The sequence below is a fragment of the Silene latifolia genome, chromosome 3 (assembly GCF_048544455.1).
Source record: "Silene latifolia isolate original U9 population chromosome 3, ASM4854445v1, whole genome shotgun sequence".
In the NCBI taxonomy this organism is placed as follows: Eukaryota; Viridiplantae; Streptophyta; class Magnoliopsida; order Caryophyllales; family Caryophyllaceae; genus Silene; species Silene latifolia.
The window spans coordinates 107,785,546-107,803,658 of record NC_133528.1 but is presented as its reverse complement, the minus strand read 5'-3'; the positions used below and the strand labels follow the sequence as shown (position 1 = coordinate 107,803,658).

General features: G+C 38.7%; 1 protein-coding gene and 1 non-coding gene across 2 annotated transcripts; one reads left to right on the top strand and one right to left on the bottom strand.

Annotated features, from left to right (window-relative positions):
* The first annotated feature begins 5,456 nt into the window (after positions 1-5,456).
* LOC141650877 (small nucleolar RNA R71) lies at positions 5,457-5,563 on the top strand. The gene has a single exon (XR_012546888.1). It is a non-coding gene; the product is annotated as a small nucleolar RNA R71 (small nucleolar RNA).
* Positions 5,564-15,615: 10,052 nt separating this feature from the next.
* LOC141649461 (uncharacterized) lies at positions 15,616-17,502 on the bottom strand. Its single transcript, XM_074458151.1, has 2 exons — positions 17,398-17,502; positions 15,616-16,635 (listed from the first exon to the last, which is right to left on the bottom strand). Exons 1-2 carry the CDS (start codon positions 17,500-17,502, stop codon positions 15,616-15,618), a joined length of 1,125 nt encoding a protein of 374 aa, XP_074314252.1.
* Positions 17,503-18,113: the final 611 nt, after the last annotated feature.

The window sequence follows — 18,113 nt, the reverse complement described above, 5'->3', positions numbered from 1 at the left end:
GGCTTCTTTTTTTTTCCGTTCTTTTTTTTTCACATCTTTTTTTTTTATTCTTTCATCATTTTTTTCATTTCTTTTCTTTTTCACAACTCCTTTTTCACTTCTTTCTTTCATTAACCAATTCCGGAAAATAGCAAATCCGGCATAACCAAGCTCACAAAGACCAAAAATTAAGCAAATCCCAAATGAGCACCCTAACACCAATGATATAGCTACTAGCTTAACAAGGTAGGCAAGTATAATGTAGCTAGATAAATTGTAAACCTGTGTAAAGAGGGGCTAGAAATGGGCAACAAAGTCTATGTGAATAGCTTCAAATGCAAGCATATAATGAAAGTAATCCTCATAAAAGATGAAATAAAAACCATACTTGTGCGTTATTGATATAACACACACTATAAGGAGATCTATACTCACCTAAGTGAGACCATAAAAAGATGTACCGGTCCAAGGAGGCTCTACCTTACCATTTTGTGGCTTGCCAAAGTCAAGATCAAGCCTATTTGGTTCAAAATTCATCTTTCACCTACTATGTCAAGATATCCCCATGAAGCAAATATCCCATTAAATAAGAATGAATCATTAGCTAATAAGTTATCATTAGGATAAGCAAGAGGGCAGAAGTACAATTTTCATGACAAAAAGTAGGCTAAATGAGGCATTAGAAGGAAAAAGCAACACAATTTTCTCAAAATTTTCAGATTTTCTACAATGCAAAACTACACTAAAATGCAAATGCAACACTCCCCCCCCCCCCCCCCCTCCTTCCCCCAAGCTAAACACAACATTGTCCTCAATGTGCCAATATGTAAAGCATCCAACCAAGCTGTTAAAACGGCTCAAAGCACATAAACAAGAAAGACAAGCTAAGAGGTTATATTTAATGGGTTGCGACAAATTAAACTAAAATGCAAAGAAAAGAACACTTACTAGACTAGCTAGCCTCCCCCAAGCTAGTATGTATACGGGGGACTCTTCCATTCATCAAATATTCAAGAAAAGGGCCAAAAGTTGAAGCCCTTCCTACCTCTTGGTGACCTACTTCCACCGGATCCCGATGTAGCATCTTGTTGGCCACTATCACTTGGCTCATCTCTTTGCAAAGGAGTGACATACTCACCAATATTGCTTCCACTACCTAGTCCTCCTCCATAGCTACTATACCCTCCATAACCACCATATCCACTGTAACCTCCATAGACACCATTAAAGGCCTCCACTCCATAATCCGAATCGCAAAAATCCGGGTCGGGAGCATAAGTACTTGCATTATTACTAGAAGAATAAGGGAACCCACCCGGGGGATAGTTGTAGAATAATGTGTGTGGTCTCTCGGGTAGGATAATCCCTTTCCTAGGAAATTGATCATATATAGAGTATAAGGCAAGTCCTTGGTCATCACGAATGACATTCACATTAAGGCTTATGTCTCTCATCATACCCATCATGTAAACGCTAGAGGTGGAATGGCGAGCATGAGAGGATTGACCTCTCTCACATTTCTCAATGGTGGTGGGTGTCTCTTGTCTTAGAGGCAAAAGGTAGGTTACGGGTTCAAAGGTAACCGAACGGCGGGGGTTAGTGTGGACTACGGCCTTGAGTTCGGAAATCTCATCCTGTAGACTTGTTGAGTCATTTTTAGCAATTTTCCAAATCATGTTTGGATGAGAATTCCTAAACCAATTCAAGGATAAAAAATAAGTATAGTCAAGTCCATCACCCGCCTCCTTGAGGAAGTAAAAGGTTGCATTTGTGTTGTTTCTTGGTTAAACTTGCATAATTTGTGAGCAATTTTGGTGACGAACCCACCCATGACAATAACACTATTGTTCTTGTGACATTGTTTGGTCAAGTGTGTGGCAAAATGGTAAGGGATATTAATCCCCCAATTCTCATCACCATTAACATTAAAAAAGCACCAAGAATTTCAACCTCCAATTTCTTCACCGAGTAAGGCTCATTCATACCCAAGAAAGTTCATCCCATAAACCTTTGCCAAATACGAAATTCGGGATAATGAATATATTGATGCGGGACAAGGTCCCAATCAACAAAAGGGAAATGGGAAATGACTTGTCATGTGATTTTGGGGTTGTAATACTCGGGAGACTCAGTATGCAAATTTCCATGCTTCAATTGAAAAATTTCAGCAAATCCACCGAGATACATATTATAATCATGATTAAACAATCAGAAACTAACACCGTATATATAATCCTTCTTTTGAGACTTATGAAATTGAAAGAAACTCAAGAACTCAAGTGTGAGTTCGGGGAAGGTCTTATAGTTCATGGTGTAGGCATACTTCATATCAAAAAATTTAAACAATGCCTTAACTCGTTTTTCTATTTCAATATGCTTAAGAGAATCACGATTAATAAAGTTTGTAGCCTTCATACCTTTGCTTCTCAAGATGACCCAATTGTCCCATTGCTTTTTAGTAGCAAAAACCACTTGAGGATATGTCGGATCATGCCAAGCCGATGTCTCTTGAATCTCGACATCCTCCGCGACATAGGATGCCTCCGCCTCACCTCTCCTTCTCTTTATAGCCCCTTGTGAAATACCTTACTTAGGAGCCATTTTCGGAAATTTTAAGACACAAATTTCATCTTAAGGCAAGCTAAAATTCATACAAATAAGCATAATAGAACAAATTAGTGAACTAATTCATCTCATAAACATTAATAGAACACAATCTAACCAATTTCTAGCAAAAATAAGCACAAAATCGATTTCCCCCAATTTCAGTTAGGGCTTGAGAAAGTTGATTAAATTGATCAAAATGGATGAAATCAAAGAGAAATGAGATGAATACTTGCTTGTTGATGTCAAATGATGAACAAACCTTGCAAATTGATGATTGGAATGATGTTTCTATGTGATTTTAGTGAAGAAATAAAGAAGAAAATGTGAGATGAGGGATAGAGAGTACTGTCGAAATGCTGAGAAATAGATAGAATGATACTCTTTGTCCCGTATTATAATTAAAAGCAAAAGATGTAGAGAATCACGTCCCCGATCGAGGTTGACCTGTTTTATGTGTTGACTTTCCTCTACTCCGTATTGTTTTAATTCCGTCTCGTTTTTGAAAGTTACGTCCCCGAACAGGGTTTCTAGCATGGGGACGTGTGAATATCCTCCTTGAGCCTTCTCGTCTTCTTCCTTCACCTATAAATCACAAAACAAAACACCGTCAAGTCTGGTAATTTTATTTCTAAATCAATGAAAACATTAAATTTGCGAAAAATTAAAAACAAAAACAAATAAAAGCTTGGGTTGCCTGCCAAGAAACATTGGTTTAATGTCTCGCACGACGTAAGAAGCTTATTTGATCAATTTTCGTCCTTGAACTCGCCGCCTTCCGAGCTTTCTTTCATAACTTCTTTCACATTCCTTATCCACTTCAAGCTCTTCCATGAATATCCTTTCTTAGCACTCTTAGCATTAGTGCTCTTAGAATCCTTACCTGCAAAACAATTAATACCAATATCGACCTCCAGTGGATCCGTCAGTAAGGATCGAGGTATAGAAGGAGCAATAGGAGAGGCCACAGTGTTAATTAAATAACAAGACTCGTGTGATATTAGGCTCTTAATGGTGTTGTTTTTGCTAAAAGTAACCCGGTCAACTTCCCTTTTTTCACATCAATTAACGCGACCGCGGTTTGCAAAAATGGTCTACCCAATATAATGAGAGGCCTCGACCATATCAAGTATGAGGAAGTCAACGGGTATGAAAAACTTGCCAACTTTTACGGGCACATATTCTAAGACACCTAAAGGTTGCTTTAAAGAACGGTCCGCCATTTGTTAAGTGATATTAGTTCATTTTAAAGCACCCATGTTGAGTTTTTCACAAATGGAATAAGGCATGACGCTCACATTAGCACCTATGTCGCAAAGATCCTTATCAATGGTATATGTGCCTATAGTGCAAGGAATAGAATAACTATTGGGGTCCTTAAGTTTCGGGGGAGACTTGTGTTGTAAGAATGCACTACACTCTTCAGTGAAAGCTATGGTCTCAACCTCATTGAAGGATCTCTTCTTTGAGAGGATTTCTTTCATGAATTTTGAGTAAGAAGGGATTTGGGTAAGTTATTCGATAAATGGTACGGCAACTTGTAAATTCTTAACAACATCCAAAAACTTACCGAACTTACTTTCCTTCTGGTTCTTTGCTAGGCGGTGGGAAATTGCACTTGAATCTCAACAACTTCCTTTGGAGGAGCATCCTCCACATCTTTCTCTTTCTCAACCACAATATGATCTTCCACCTTCTTTGAAACGGCATCACCTTCCTTAGCATTAGGAGAGATCTCCTTCCCAACAAGCACCTCTTAATTTTCTTTAGGCATATGGGGCTCATCATCCTTGGTACCAAGATTACTCTTTTTCTTAAACATTGCTAAGCGGTGAAGAAATGGCACTTGAATCTTAATGGGAGGCTCTTCACTAGCCTTCTTTTTATCACTTCCCCCAAGCTTGGTCTCTTTACTTACCACCTATCATCCAAAGTCGTGGATGGCTCATCATAACTCTTACCACTCCTCAATTGAATGGCATTAACCATCTCATGTGGTTGTTCACCTTGGGGTGGTAGTTGACCCATCTTCCTTTGAGAGCTAGATGCGGCTAGTTGAGCCATTTGTTGCTCTAGCATTTTGATTGCGGTATTGTGAGCTTGGTCACTCTTTTGATATTGAGCCACCAACTCGGTTTGAGCCTTAACCTTTTGCATCACCAAGGCTTCAAGTTTGTCCCCCCCCTCTCCCACCATGGTTATTTTGTTAGGCATTTTGGGGTGGTGGACCTTGGTTTGGTTGGAAATTTTATTGTGGTGGCCTTTGTTGTTGGTTTTGACTTTGATAGCTCGGTGGGTAATTGAACCTTTGTTGTGGTGAAACATAGACATTTTGTTGTTGTTGAGGTTGAGGCACAAAAGTTTGTTGTGGTTGAGGGTTTAACACATTGTTGCTTTTGTAAGACAAATTCGGGTGAAATTTCGTATTTGGGTTGTAAGTATTTGAAAATGTACCCGGTTGAAATGAACCTTATCTAAAACTTTGAAAAGCATTTACCTCCTCAATAGTAGCGTGGCATTGAGCGGTGTAATGACCCGCACCTCCGCAACCTTCGCAAAAAACAATTTGGCTTGTAGAGGACACGGCATTGAGTTGTTGAAGAGAGGAAACCGCATTTTGAGCCTCTAATTTTTCTTGGAGCAATAAGATTTGAGCTTTCAAAATTCTAGTGTCGGAAGCTTCCTCTTTACCTTTGACTGGTGCACTCCGGGAATTGACATATTAGGGATCATGAATCGCCATGGATTCAATCGTGGCATGAGCAATATCGGTGTCAATTTGATCAAACCACCCATTGTTGGCGGAATCAAGAATTCTTGGGGATTCGGCACAAAATCCATTGTAGAATGTTATAGCTAGGAACCAAGCATCCAACCCATGATGTGGGCATTGCCTTTGCAACTCCTTGTACCTTTCCCAAGTTTCATATAAGCTCTCTAGAGCTTGCTGACGGAATCCCATGATTTGGTTCCTCAAAGTTTGAGTTTTCTCCGATGAGAAAAACTTTTGATAGAAAGTAGAGCTGATCAAGTGCGGGTCAGCCCGCTAAAATAGCGGGCTTGGACGAGAAAAATAAAAAATTAAACGGGTAACGGACAAGAAAATTAGGCCCGCTAGAATAAATGGACGGGCTTGGACTAAATAAAATTGTCTATGGGCGGCCCGCTAGGCCCACTATTAAAAGTAAGCTCATAAAAGTTCTCAAAAAGCCTCAATCCTCCGACGTTCTCTACTCATTTCATTTACAATTTGTACACTATAAACCAATTAGGTAGCCCAAATGAATACTTATGCCTTACGTATAAGTGGAAGATTGTCAGTGTTTACCCTAGTCGTATAAAGATTCTTCGAGAATGGACATCCTAACGCGATTGTCGTATAAAGATAGTACCTTTTAAGTATTTATTACACGGGAGTGTATATAACCGCTGAAAATGAACTTTTGATGTTTGTAGTAGAACATTGTCAAACTTGTGTTTTTTTTCCAAAAACAAGTAAACTTATCATTTGAAAATTAGTATACTTTCTTAAGGGTAAGCTTTTAAAGACAATTGTTAAATTTTAGTGGGATGAAGCGATAATAATTTTTTGATAAAAACACAAATTTTTGTATTTGATTTTAGTCAGGCCCGCGGTCTGACCCGCTCTTTTGAAGTGGACGGGTACGGAAAGTGGAAATTGGCCCGCTTAGCGGGCTCGGGCTATAAAATAAGGCTCGCCGGACACTTTTTTAGCAGATGGACCCGGCCCATGTCCGGCCCAAGCCCGCTTTTGATCAGCTCTAATAAAAAGCAAGAGCCAAAGTTTCCCAATTGGTTATTCCCATGGCGGTGTGATCAAGGCTATTGATCCATAGTATTGCCTTGTCCTTCAAAGAGAAAGGGAGAAGTATCTACCTTATTTGAGCTTGAGTGACTCCCGTTTGCCTAATCATGGAGCAATAGTCACAAAAATTTTGATTATGCAAATTGGGATCCTCCAAAGGACTTCCCTCAAATTGCTTTCTCTCCACAAGGCTAATAAAAGATGGTTTGATCTCGAACTCCGGCGCGGTAATTTGGGTAGTAGTGATACTTGCCGAGAGCATAGCCGCGGTGGGCTTGGAATGATCGGAAAGCTTCACCATCTTTTTTATTGGAGATGGTGGTGGTGTTGGAGATTATGAATAGAACCTTCTTCTTCATCACGGATTGAGTAATTGGTACGAATACGACCCAAACCTTCGGGACTAGAAGATGCGCCAAGCTCCTTGAAGTAATTGAGTCGGTGACGGAACGTTCTCTTGAGCTCCGGATCAAAGGGAATCAATTCTCTAGTATGAGAGGACCTAGGCATATGACACAAATCTCAAGAAACTTATAAGTAACGGTCTCAAGGAACAAGTGTTCCTTAAGACAAAAGAAAACAAGATAAAAATAAACAATTCTGAAGGCAATAAAACCATGCTCTGCGGCAACGGCGCCAAAATTTGATAGCTTGATCACACCTAATCAAAGATAAAATTCCCAAAACAAGGAGACGGGAATTGCGTTATGAAATGCTATGAATAGAATTCTATCAAGGTCGATTACGATACGTTGTTATATATATGATAAAAGAGTCTAAGGGAGTCGGGTCACACATGCAATTACGTAAATGTTCATGCCAAAACTAGGAATTCTTAATAACAACAATTGTTTAGGTCTCGTGACAACCACCTCTCGGCCTTATTCTCAACCATTGATCGGGTCCTAGAGAACTCTTGTTATGACTAGGTCGGTCTGCTAACACATGCTTAGTCTAATCCGATTCCGTGCCTCTCGACTTATAGAATGAATTTAACAAACTTAACCAATGCTTATGGCCACTAAATAAAGATGAATCAAAACAAGTCAAACATGTTATAAAAACAAATTATTGATATTATAGAATCCTAATTTTAACAACTACAAGAACTATTTATGCATGGCTTCCTTCATCCCTAGACAAAAGCAACTACTCACTCATAGTGGAAATGAAACTAATATTGTATGAATTAATAAACATGATTATAATGGAAATATAATTAAATGAAATTATAAGAATTATTAATAAACTAGTTAAGTTATAAACTAATCTAGATCTTATGCATGCATATTAAATGATGAAAAACCCTAATGACAGGCGATTATCAGGCGACACAAGAGACGATCATCTGCCATTATTAGGGCTCGAATTTTCTTCACTATGGCTCGAAATTCTGCTTCTAAATCTAAGAAAAAACAATATGCTAATAGTAAATGTACAAGTTCTCAAAAGAAAGCAAGGCTGAGTCATAATGGAGGAGGAATAAAGGGACCATCTGAGGAGGATGTGCAAAGAACCAAGCCTATGCATGAAGTCAATGGTGTTACTGGTCTCTCCTTTGATGATGAAGAGGAGCCTGCTGCAAATATTAAATTTGTGACACAACGTGGCAAGAAATCTAATACAAACTCACAAAATGTTAATCAGACTGAAATAGAGAAACACAAAGAGACACATTCAACCCTAGTGGAGCCTTCTCCTACCATTAAAGCACAGATAGAGGAAGATATATTGCAGTTCACTGCAGATGATGTGCAGGAGGAGGTAGAGTTTTGGAATCAGGCTGTTGTGTGTTTTGTCCTAGGGGCAAATCCACCATGGGAGGTGTTAGAAGGTTTTATTCATAGAATATGGAATAAATATGGAATTGACAAGATTTCTTTTCTCCCTAATGGAATTTTTCTTGTCAGATTTAAGACCTTGAGTAGTAAGGAAGAAGTGCTTAAGGCTGGCTATCACATGTTTGATAACAAGCCCTTAGTGGTTAAACCTTGGCAAAGTGATGTGGACCTCCTTAAAGAGGAGGTAAAAGTAGTGCCAGCATGGATTAAACTGTATGGCTTACCATTAAAATTTTGGGGTAAGTGTCTGCCAAAGATAGCTGCTTTGGTGGGACCTTATGTTAGGTCTGATCCAGCTACAGAGGCCAAAACCAGGCTGGGATATGCTAGGGTGATGGTTGAATTAAAAGTTGGACACAAGTTCCCCACTTGTGTTCATTTTAAAGATGAAAATGAAAGTTTACTGCAGGTTAAGGTAGAATATGATTAGAAGCCAAGTATTTGTTTGAAATGCAAAGGCATGGGACATGAAACTACTGAGTGTAGGAAGTCTTAGCCAAAGAAACAAGCTCAACCTATAGTCAGAAAGGAATGGAGACCTGTGCCTAAGGTTAAATCAACTCTATCTGTGACTGAGTATCCTGTATTGTCCAGTCCAACTACTCCTGCTCCTAAACATCAACAAATAGAGGAAAGGGATGAGAGTGACACTGAGGACACCATAGATTTGGATGAAATTGAGAGACAACAGGGTAGTGCAAGACAAAATGGTGACCCTCCCAACCCATCTGTTTCTCATGAATAACATTGGATTTTGGAATGTGCGGGGTCTTAATAGTGTAAATAAACAGAAAGTAGTTAAAATTTTTATGAATAATCATAGGCTTGGCCTGTTTGGTTTGCTTGAGACCAAAATAAGTGGTGGAAATGTGACTAATGTAAGCCTTAACTTGTTTAATGGCTGGTGTGTGACCACCAATAGCCACACTCACAAGGGTGGAAGGGTTTGGATGTTATGGCAGCCCCAATTGTTTGATGTGCATGTCTTGACTTATAATCCCCAGTTTATTCATGCAAAGATTACTGTTAAAGTCACAGGGAAGAGTTTCTTTCTAACCTTGATTTATGCCTTCAATGATGGTAAGGATAGACTTGAGTTGTGGAGATGTCTGAAATGTTTTGCTCACTCCTGCACTGACCCTTGGGCTCTTGCTGGAGATTTTAATACAGTGCTGAATCTTGATGAGAGATTAGGGGGCAGACTCGAGATGATGATATGGATGCCTTTGTGGACTGTGTGACTGCTTGTGGGATGGTTGATATCCAGGCTACTGGTGCTTTCTTTACCTGGACAAATAAACAAGATGTTGAGCATAGAATGTACAGTCGACTAGATAGATTTTTGGTCAATAATGAATGGCTAACTGTTTTTCCTGAAATGATTGGACACTTTCACCCTGAAGGGCTGTTTGATCATAATCCCTGTGTTATATCAAATAAGCACCTGGTTGTCACTAAGAATAGATGTTTTAAGTACTTCAATATGTGGGGTGGTGCAGCTGTCTTTCTTCCTAGGGTTAAGACAGTTTGGGATGAACCCATTTATGGTACTAGGATGTTCTGTATTGTCAAGAAATTGAAACAGTTAAAACATGTCTTAAAGGAGATTAATAAAGAGTGTTATGCAGATATTGAACTCAAAACTGGGGAAGCAGAGCAGGTTTTGACAGATATTCAAAATCAGATTATTGATGACCCTATGAATCATTTGCTTATCACTCAGGAAAGGAAAGCTCTGGAAACTCTCAGAAGCCTGACTAAAGCCAGAGACAGCTTTCTTAGTCAAAAGGCTAAGACTAAATGGCTAGAGGAGGGTGATGTTAATTCTGCCTATTTTCATGCTGCTATCAGGAAAAGGTGCATGAGTAATACCATTATACAGATTGAGGATCAGTATGGGAGAGTTTGTACTGAAACTCAAAGTATTCAGGCTGCATTTCTAGAGTATTATAATGGCCTACTTGGCGGTAGGAAAATCACTGATACTGTCAGGTCTGCTGTTCTGGACTTTGGAAATTATTGCACTAAGGAGCATAATTCTATTCTAAATAAGCCCGTGCTGTATGAGGAGGTCAAACAGGTTGTTTTTTCCATTCCTATTGATAAAGCCCCAGGACCTGATGGCTACACAAGTGGTTTTTTTAGGGATTCATGGGAGTTGATTGGCAATGATGTTGTGAAGGCTGTGCAGGATTTCTTTTATACTGGTCAGTTGCTCACTCAACTAAATGCAACTAATATAAGTCTAATTCCTAAATATGAGAGACCAAAATCAGTTAAGCAATTCAGACCTATTGCTTGTTGTAATGTACTTTACAAGGTTATATCTAAACTCCTTTGCAATAGGCTAGCCCTAGTCCTACCTGACATTATTCATGAAAGTCAAGGGGCATTTGTGCAAGGTAGGTCCATCATTGAGAATGTGTTGATTTGTCAGGATATTGTTCACCAGTACTCTAGAAAGAATGTTTCTCCCAGATGTTTGTTTAAAATAGATTTGCAAAAGTCCTATGATACTGTTGAATGGGACTTTGTGAAGCAGCTACTTACAGGTCTGAAGTTCCCTAGTAAGTTTGTTGGCCTCCTTATGGCCTGCATAACTACCACTTCCTATACATTGGTGCTAAATGGGAATAATTTTGGGTATTTCAAGGGTGACAGAGGTCTCAGGCAGGGTGATCCAGTGTCTCCACTCATTTTTACTATTTGCATAGATTACTTGACTAGGCTAATTGCTTTTGCTACTAATAGGTGGCCTTTTCATTATCATCCTATGTCCAAAGCTATTAAACTCACTCACCTTATGTTTGCGGATGATTTATTGATGTTCTGCAAAGGGGATGCTCCTTCCATCCTTCTCCTTATGAAGGCCTTCATTTCCTTTTCTAATGCTTCAGGACTGCAGATGAATAATACCAAGTCAGAAATGTTTTTCAATGGAATGAAGGAAGAGCTGCAAAAAGATATATTATCAGTCACGGGTTTCAAGAAAGAAAAATGCCCTTTAGATACTTGGGAGTTCCAATTCAGCCTGGCAAAATCTCTAAAAAGGATTGTAGTAGTCTTGTTGAGAAAATGGTGACAAGAATCAGGAGCCTTGGAGCTAAAAAGCTTTCTTATGCAGGTAGGGTTGTCCTCATAAACTCTGTTCTTAATACTCTATATAACTATTGGGCTACTATGTTTGTTATCCCCAAAGCTGCCATTAAGAGAGTTGAGGCTATATGTAGAAACTACCTGTGGGATAGTACTACTGAATATCACAGAGTCCCATTGGTGGGTTGGGATAGAGTCACTATGCCTAAAGTTGCAGGAGGCTTAGGCATTAAGAAAGCTAGTGTCTGGAATATAGCTTCTGTTGGAAAGTTGGTTAGCTGGATTTACACGAAGTCTGATAGATTATAGATCAAATGGGTTGACAGTGTCTACCTCAAAGGGGCTCCCTGGCATGATTATACACCAGCTAATTACTCCACTTGGACTTGGAAGAGTATATGTAAGGTGAAGGAGAAGATTAAGGATGGGTTCATTGATAATATTTGGACTCCTCACCAGAAAGGCTACACAATTGGTAATGGCTATGAATGGCTTATGGGGAATTATACGAAACAACAATGGGCTACAATTATATGGAATGACTGGAATATTCCTAAAACATCATTCATATCATGGCTCATTATGAAGGTATTAACATCAAATCGAAACTTTTTGCTTATGGATTCTGTCAGGATGACAGGTGCATTTTGTGTGATACTCAGCCTGAAACTATTGTTCATCTTTTCACTGAGTGTGAGTTTAGCAACAAAGTCCAAAATTGTGTTGGGGATTGGATTGGACGACCAATGCCTACCATCAATGAACTACTGACTACAAATCGAAATAGCTTGAAATGGAAAGCATTAGCTATGATTTTGACGACTTACAGATATCTTATCTGGGCTCAACGGAATCATGCGAGGATTGAGCTAAGTGTGATGAGGCCTTCGGTGGTTGTGGAGCGGATGAAGAAGATGGTTCAGCAGCAAATCAGACGGAGGTGTATGAGTAAGGATGGAATGAGTGAAATGGAAATCCGCGATTGTCTGGGTTTCTATTGATTGTTCGTTTTGACTGTTAATGTTGTTGTTATTTGTTTTGGTTTTCCATATGCTCTTTTTGAAATTGGGGAAGTTCTTTTGATATATATATATATATACATACTCACATTTCACCAAAAAAAAAATTATTAATAAACTAATAGAAATAACATATGAATTAGTAAAATACTAAAGATGAGAAATGTAATATATATGAAATGCTAATGATAAACTAGTGATGATAACAACTTGATAATAATATGAAATAATAAACTAATATAAAATGCTAATAACTAAAATGTAAAGTATAAAACAACGGATATGGAAAATTGATACAGGAGAAACATGGGTATATGTTGAAAACGCAAGTTCGTGTCACTATTGACATTTCAGATTCGTTCACTTGGATTAAAAGCTAAATATCTCCTAAACTATGAATAATTTTGGTGTGATTCCTATTTGAGATGAAAGTACACGATGTTAGCTTTCCAACAAGTGGTCACATGCCTTATTTGGTTAGAAGGAGATATGGTCGTTTTAAGTTGAGCTATCCAACTTCTACGCGGGTGAGGAACTGACTCAAGTTTACTTCCCTAAATTGAGTCTTATAATTTAGTTTCCATATTTTTTTTACCAAATATATTTAAGGTAGTGTTGTTTATTTTCTTGTTGTTTATTTCCTAATCCTAGCAAGTTGTAATAAGGCAAATTAGCCAATTCTCTAAGAGTCGAGTTTAAGAAAGTTGTTTTTAGGCAGTTTAGGAGTCCTCTTAGTCGGCCTACTCTACTATAAATAGAGGGCTTTGTATTCAGTGTTATTCATCGGAGTTTGGGAATTAATAGAAGAGTTTCCTGTTTTGTGCTTATTACTTGCGAGTTTTAAGTTTTCTGTTTCTTCCTTGCGAGTTTGAGATATTAGTGTGATTCGATCCTTGCGAGGTGAGAGCCAACATTCGTGTGTATCCTTGATTTTCTTGCAAGGAAGGAGAGTTTATTCACGTCATATCCTAGTTTTAGTTGTTATTCTTGTGAGATTTTCACAACTAATTCATATCCTTTTAATTTTCGTTCAATATCATACAAAAACCAAAACAAACACTTATATTCCGCTGCCAATTAATTTCTGTTATGAAAACGAACATTTCTCAGTACTGTTAAATTCTAAAACGAGTAGCTTCACATAATTTGGACCTAGTTTTACATAAAAAATGCAAAGACGAAATAATCTAGAATCAAAATTACTGAAACAAAGAACTTTGAACTTGAATGAAGAGAACATAAATGATAACCCAAATAACTTGAATATAAAGATTTTTTTTTTTTGGTAAAATGTAAGTTATATTATACCAAAAGTGATCACCAAAAAATACATCAATTGTTTCTTCTTACATCAATCTAGCAAGAATCGAAAAAACAATGGGAAAATTAAAGCCATTCTTTATACAATCCACTAATCTTTCCATGACTATGTAATCTTTGGAGCCTCATTCTGATATCCTGCTGCACCAAAAGAATCAGGTTCCTTGGTCTGAGAAGCACCCCTTCTACCCTGCATTTGTTACGCATCTCCCATATTCTGTAGACTAAAGCCTGAATACCAGCACCTATCATCTGCTTTCTTAACAGGCTTCTCATACGAAGTTTCAACCACCACTGTACCACATTCCCAGTAGGGACAGAGATCTTCATGAAGGCATTAAAAAAAGACAAACATTTCCTACTATAATCACACTCAAAGAACAGATGAGCATGACTTTCATCCTGATTTCGACAGATACAACACACAGTATCCTCATAAATTCTCATCTTATGCAACCTGTCCCTAGTAAGCAATCTGCCATGAGCCACAAGCCACCCAATAAAGCAATGCTTAGGAGGACTCAGCTTATTCCAAACAAAAGGAGTCCAATTAACATTACTATTGGAGGTCCCCAACCAGTTATAGCCTGCTTTTAAACTATAAATGCCCCCCCTGTGTCAGCCACCAGTCACCATAGTAACCTGGTTTTAGTCTTTCTTTCACAGCACACAATTTCCTCTAAGACTAGCTTGATCCAGCAGTAGGAAGATAATCAAACCCCCCCCCCCCCCTCCCAGTTTTCATATACACAGCATGTATCCATTTGACCCATAGGTGGTCTTCTTTCTGGGCAATCCACCATATATACTTACCCATAGCAGCATAGTTCCATCTTCTTAACTCAATGATACCTAAACTCCCTGCTTTCTTTGCATTACAACACTTGTCTCGGGATATAAGAGCAGGTCCTTGAGCTATCTCTTTACCTTGCCATAAAAAGCTTCGACAAATACGTGCCCAATAACAGTGTAAATTGCTGAGAACAAACTTGATTAAAGTCAATCTACCTGCATATGACAACTTACGAGCTCCAATGGCCCTAATCCTGTCAACAACTCTCTCAACCAGCTTAGAACACTCCAAGGAAGAATTCTTTGAGCAATGATTGGAACCCCCAGATATCTAAATGGAAGCCTACCAGCAGGGATCCCAGCCAAACTGATAATCTCAGAGAAAGTATCCTTATCAATACCATTACCATACAAGCAAGACTTGCCTCTATTCATTTTAAGCCCTGATGCACAAGAGAAGGCTTCAAATGCCCTAAGCAAAATAGTCACAGAAGTTCTATCCCCTTTACAAAACAAAAGCAAGTCATCTTCAAAGCACATATGAGACAACTTCATAGGCTTACATAAAGGGTGATACTTGAAACCATCATAGTCTTGAACCACCTGAAGAATCCTACTTAAGTATTCCATACAAATAGTGAAAAGCAAAGGAGAGAGAGGGTCACCTTGTCTAATCCCTCTCTTAGCTTTGAAGAATCCAAATAGCTCACCATTTAAAGCTAAAGAAAAGGAGGGAGTGGTAACACATTCCATGATTAAGGTAATGAACTGCTCAGGAAACATCAAAGCCTCAAGCATCTCCCTCCCAAAACTCTACTCAATACTATCATAAGCCTTTTGAAGATCAATCTTCATCAACAACCTAGGTGAGCAAGCTTTCCTTCCATATAATTTCACCAAATCTTGACAAACTAAGATATTTTCTACTATATCTCTACCTTTCACAAAAGCACTTTGATTTGGACTTATAATAAGAGGCAGCACTTCACTCAGTCTATTACAAAGCAACTTTGCAATGCATTTATAGACTGTGTTACAGCATGCTATAGGCCTGAATTGAGTGACAGAAAGAGGCATATCAACTTTAGGCACCAAAGTTAACATAGTATTGTTCACTTGCTTTAACAACTTGCCATTCTCAAAAAAACTCCATAATGGCAGCACAGACTGCAGTCCCAGTAATACTCCAAGCGTCTTTGAAAAATTGGTTGCTGTAGCCGTCAGGGCCAGGGGCTTTAGTCCTAGGAATAGAGAACATAGCCAACCTGATTTCCTCAGCAATAACCTTCCTCAGCAGCTTCTCATGGTGCTCAATGGTAATCACTCTGCCTTTCTGGACAGTTGGCTTGTGCACACTTTTAACAGCCTGACTAGTACCCAGAATCCGAATAAAAAAATCCTCAAAAGCTGTGTTGATATCCTCAGGATTAGTTTTACAACTCCCATGAACACCCTCAATCTGAACCACCTTGTTCCTGCTTCTTTTAGCCCTTAGACTAGCATGAAAGTAAGCTGTGTTGTCATCACCTTCAATAGCCCAGGTAGCTTTAGTTTTTTGCACAAGGAACTGATGCCTAGCATTAAGCAATACAGCATATTCTTTAGACAACTCTCTCTCAGCCATAATCAGAGCAGGGTCCAAAGGAGTGACTCTTAACCTCTCCTGAAGTTGGGTAAGAGCCATAAGAGTAAGGGAGGTAGTATGCTCTATATCATGAAAATTCTCCTTATTAATTTCTTTTGAAGGCCTTTTCAGTTTCTTCAGATTAGTAATTAACTTAAACATTGGGGTACCATCAATCTGATCATCCCAGTGACTCCCAACAATTTGAGTGAAACCAGAGAATAAACACCACATGTTATAATACTTGAAGGAGGCATGTTTTCTCTTATTAGCCACCCCAAACTGTACCACACAGGGGCAGTGATCAAAAATTCCCTCAGGCAAGAAGTTAGCAAAAGTCTCAGGAAATCTTTGTAACCAATCCCCATTCACCAATAATCTGTCAAGTCTACTGTACTTCCTTGTGTCAACACCCTGTTTGTTGGTCCACGTAAAGTAAGAGCCAACAGCCTTTATGTCCTGAATCTGATAGAGATTAATGTAGTCCTGGAAAGGTGGAATCTCAGCTGGAGTAACTTCACCTCGAATCCTTTCCTGAATATAAATATTATATTACTTAGAATCAAATGCTTAACTTGAATGGTTTAACAAAGGAAATGCTTAACAATATGTAAGCTAATGAAAACTAGAGAGAATTTGTGTGCTAAGTATGTAAAGGAGTGTAAAAGATGTAAAAGATGTAAAAGAGATATCCTACAACGACGGATTAAGGCCCCCTATTTATAGTAAAATAGGGGGATAACGTAAAGTTCATAGAGCAAGGTAGCCCCGATCGGGGCCTGGCCACCCCAATCTGGGTCGTAGGTATCCGGATTAATTCTCTTAAATCTTGATTAATTGCTCCAAGGGATCCAAAGTTCATGTTTAATGCCCCTTAATACACCCGGTTAATTGCACATTTGGGCATCCTTAGAGCATCTCTAAGCTTGACTTTTCCATTTGTTTGACCTGGACTTTTGCTTGGGCCAAATTTATTTCTTCATTTGTTCATCAACCCAAGCTCCATACTTCTTACTCGGGCTTGAAAATTACCAAATACCCTTCCGCGGTCATGCCTAGTCTTTTAGCCTCGTGAACTCGTGCGCTCGCTACTTTGACGAGAAGAAGCTACTAAAAGCTTAATTTCCTACAAAACACAATGAAGACAAGCAAACACAACTAAAACACGGAATTAGCTCATTAAATCACTAATATTAGTTCAAATGACATGTAAAATAGAGCTAAAATAGGGGGTAAAATCATATATAAAATGGACACATAAATGTTTATGTTAATGAGACTCGATTATGCAATTACCATACCAGTACCGGGAGATGCCCAGACGTACCCATAACCACTGGTGCCAGGGACACGCCCACGATACCACACTTCACACAAAGGTACCGGGATACACCTAGACATACCGAGTCCGGAAGCCAACCAGATCCCCTGCCAGACCTCGTGCCTCAACCACACGAGTCCCTCCGTGACTCAAGTCATTAATGTGCACATCCCCCTTGGAGTGGGAAGATCCAAGGGGCGATCAGAGTGTAAGACAGTTTTCCAACCGTCTTATATCTCCTCTACAATCAAGTACCACCACCAAAGACCTCCAACACAATACAACCACAACCATACATGACCAAAGGAAGAACAATATTTAACATATAACCAATTCATAAATTCAATCCCACATACATATTAACCGACTTATACTAGCAAGGAAAGACACCCAAACATGCATACCCAATATTGAAACCGAGTAGGATAACCTACCTTTTTGCATTCTTCACAAGCTACTTGATTCCGACTTGACTCCATCTCATAAAATCATCTCATGAGACCGTCTCACCCTAAATAATTCATACAACACTATCACAATGCGTTCTACACTACAATAATATGAAATCCTTTATTAATAGTCATTAATTACTCATATTACATAAGCTAAATACTAATTAATCTCTCTTAGTAAACCCTAATTTGATATTAACATAAGACAAAGAGGAAAAGGTGAGATTTCGACTTGTAAA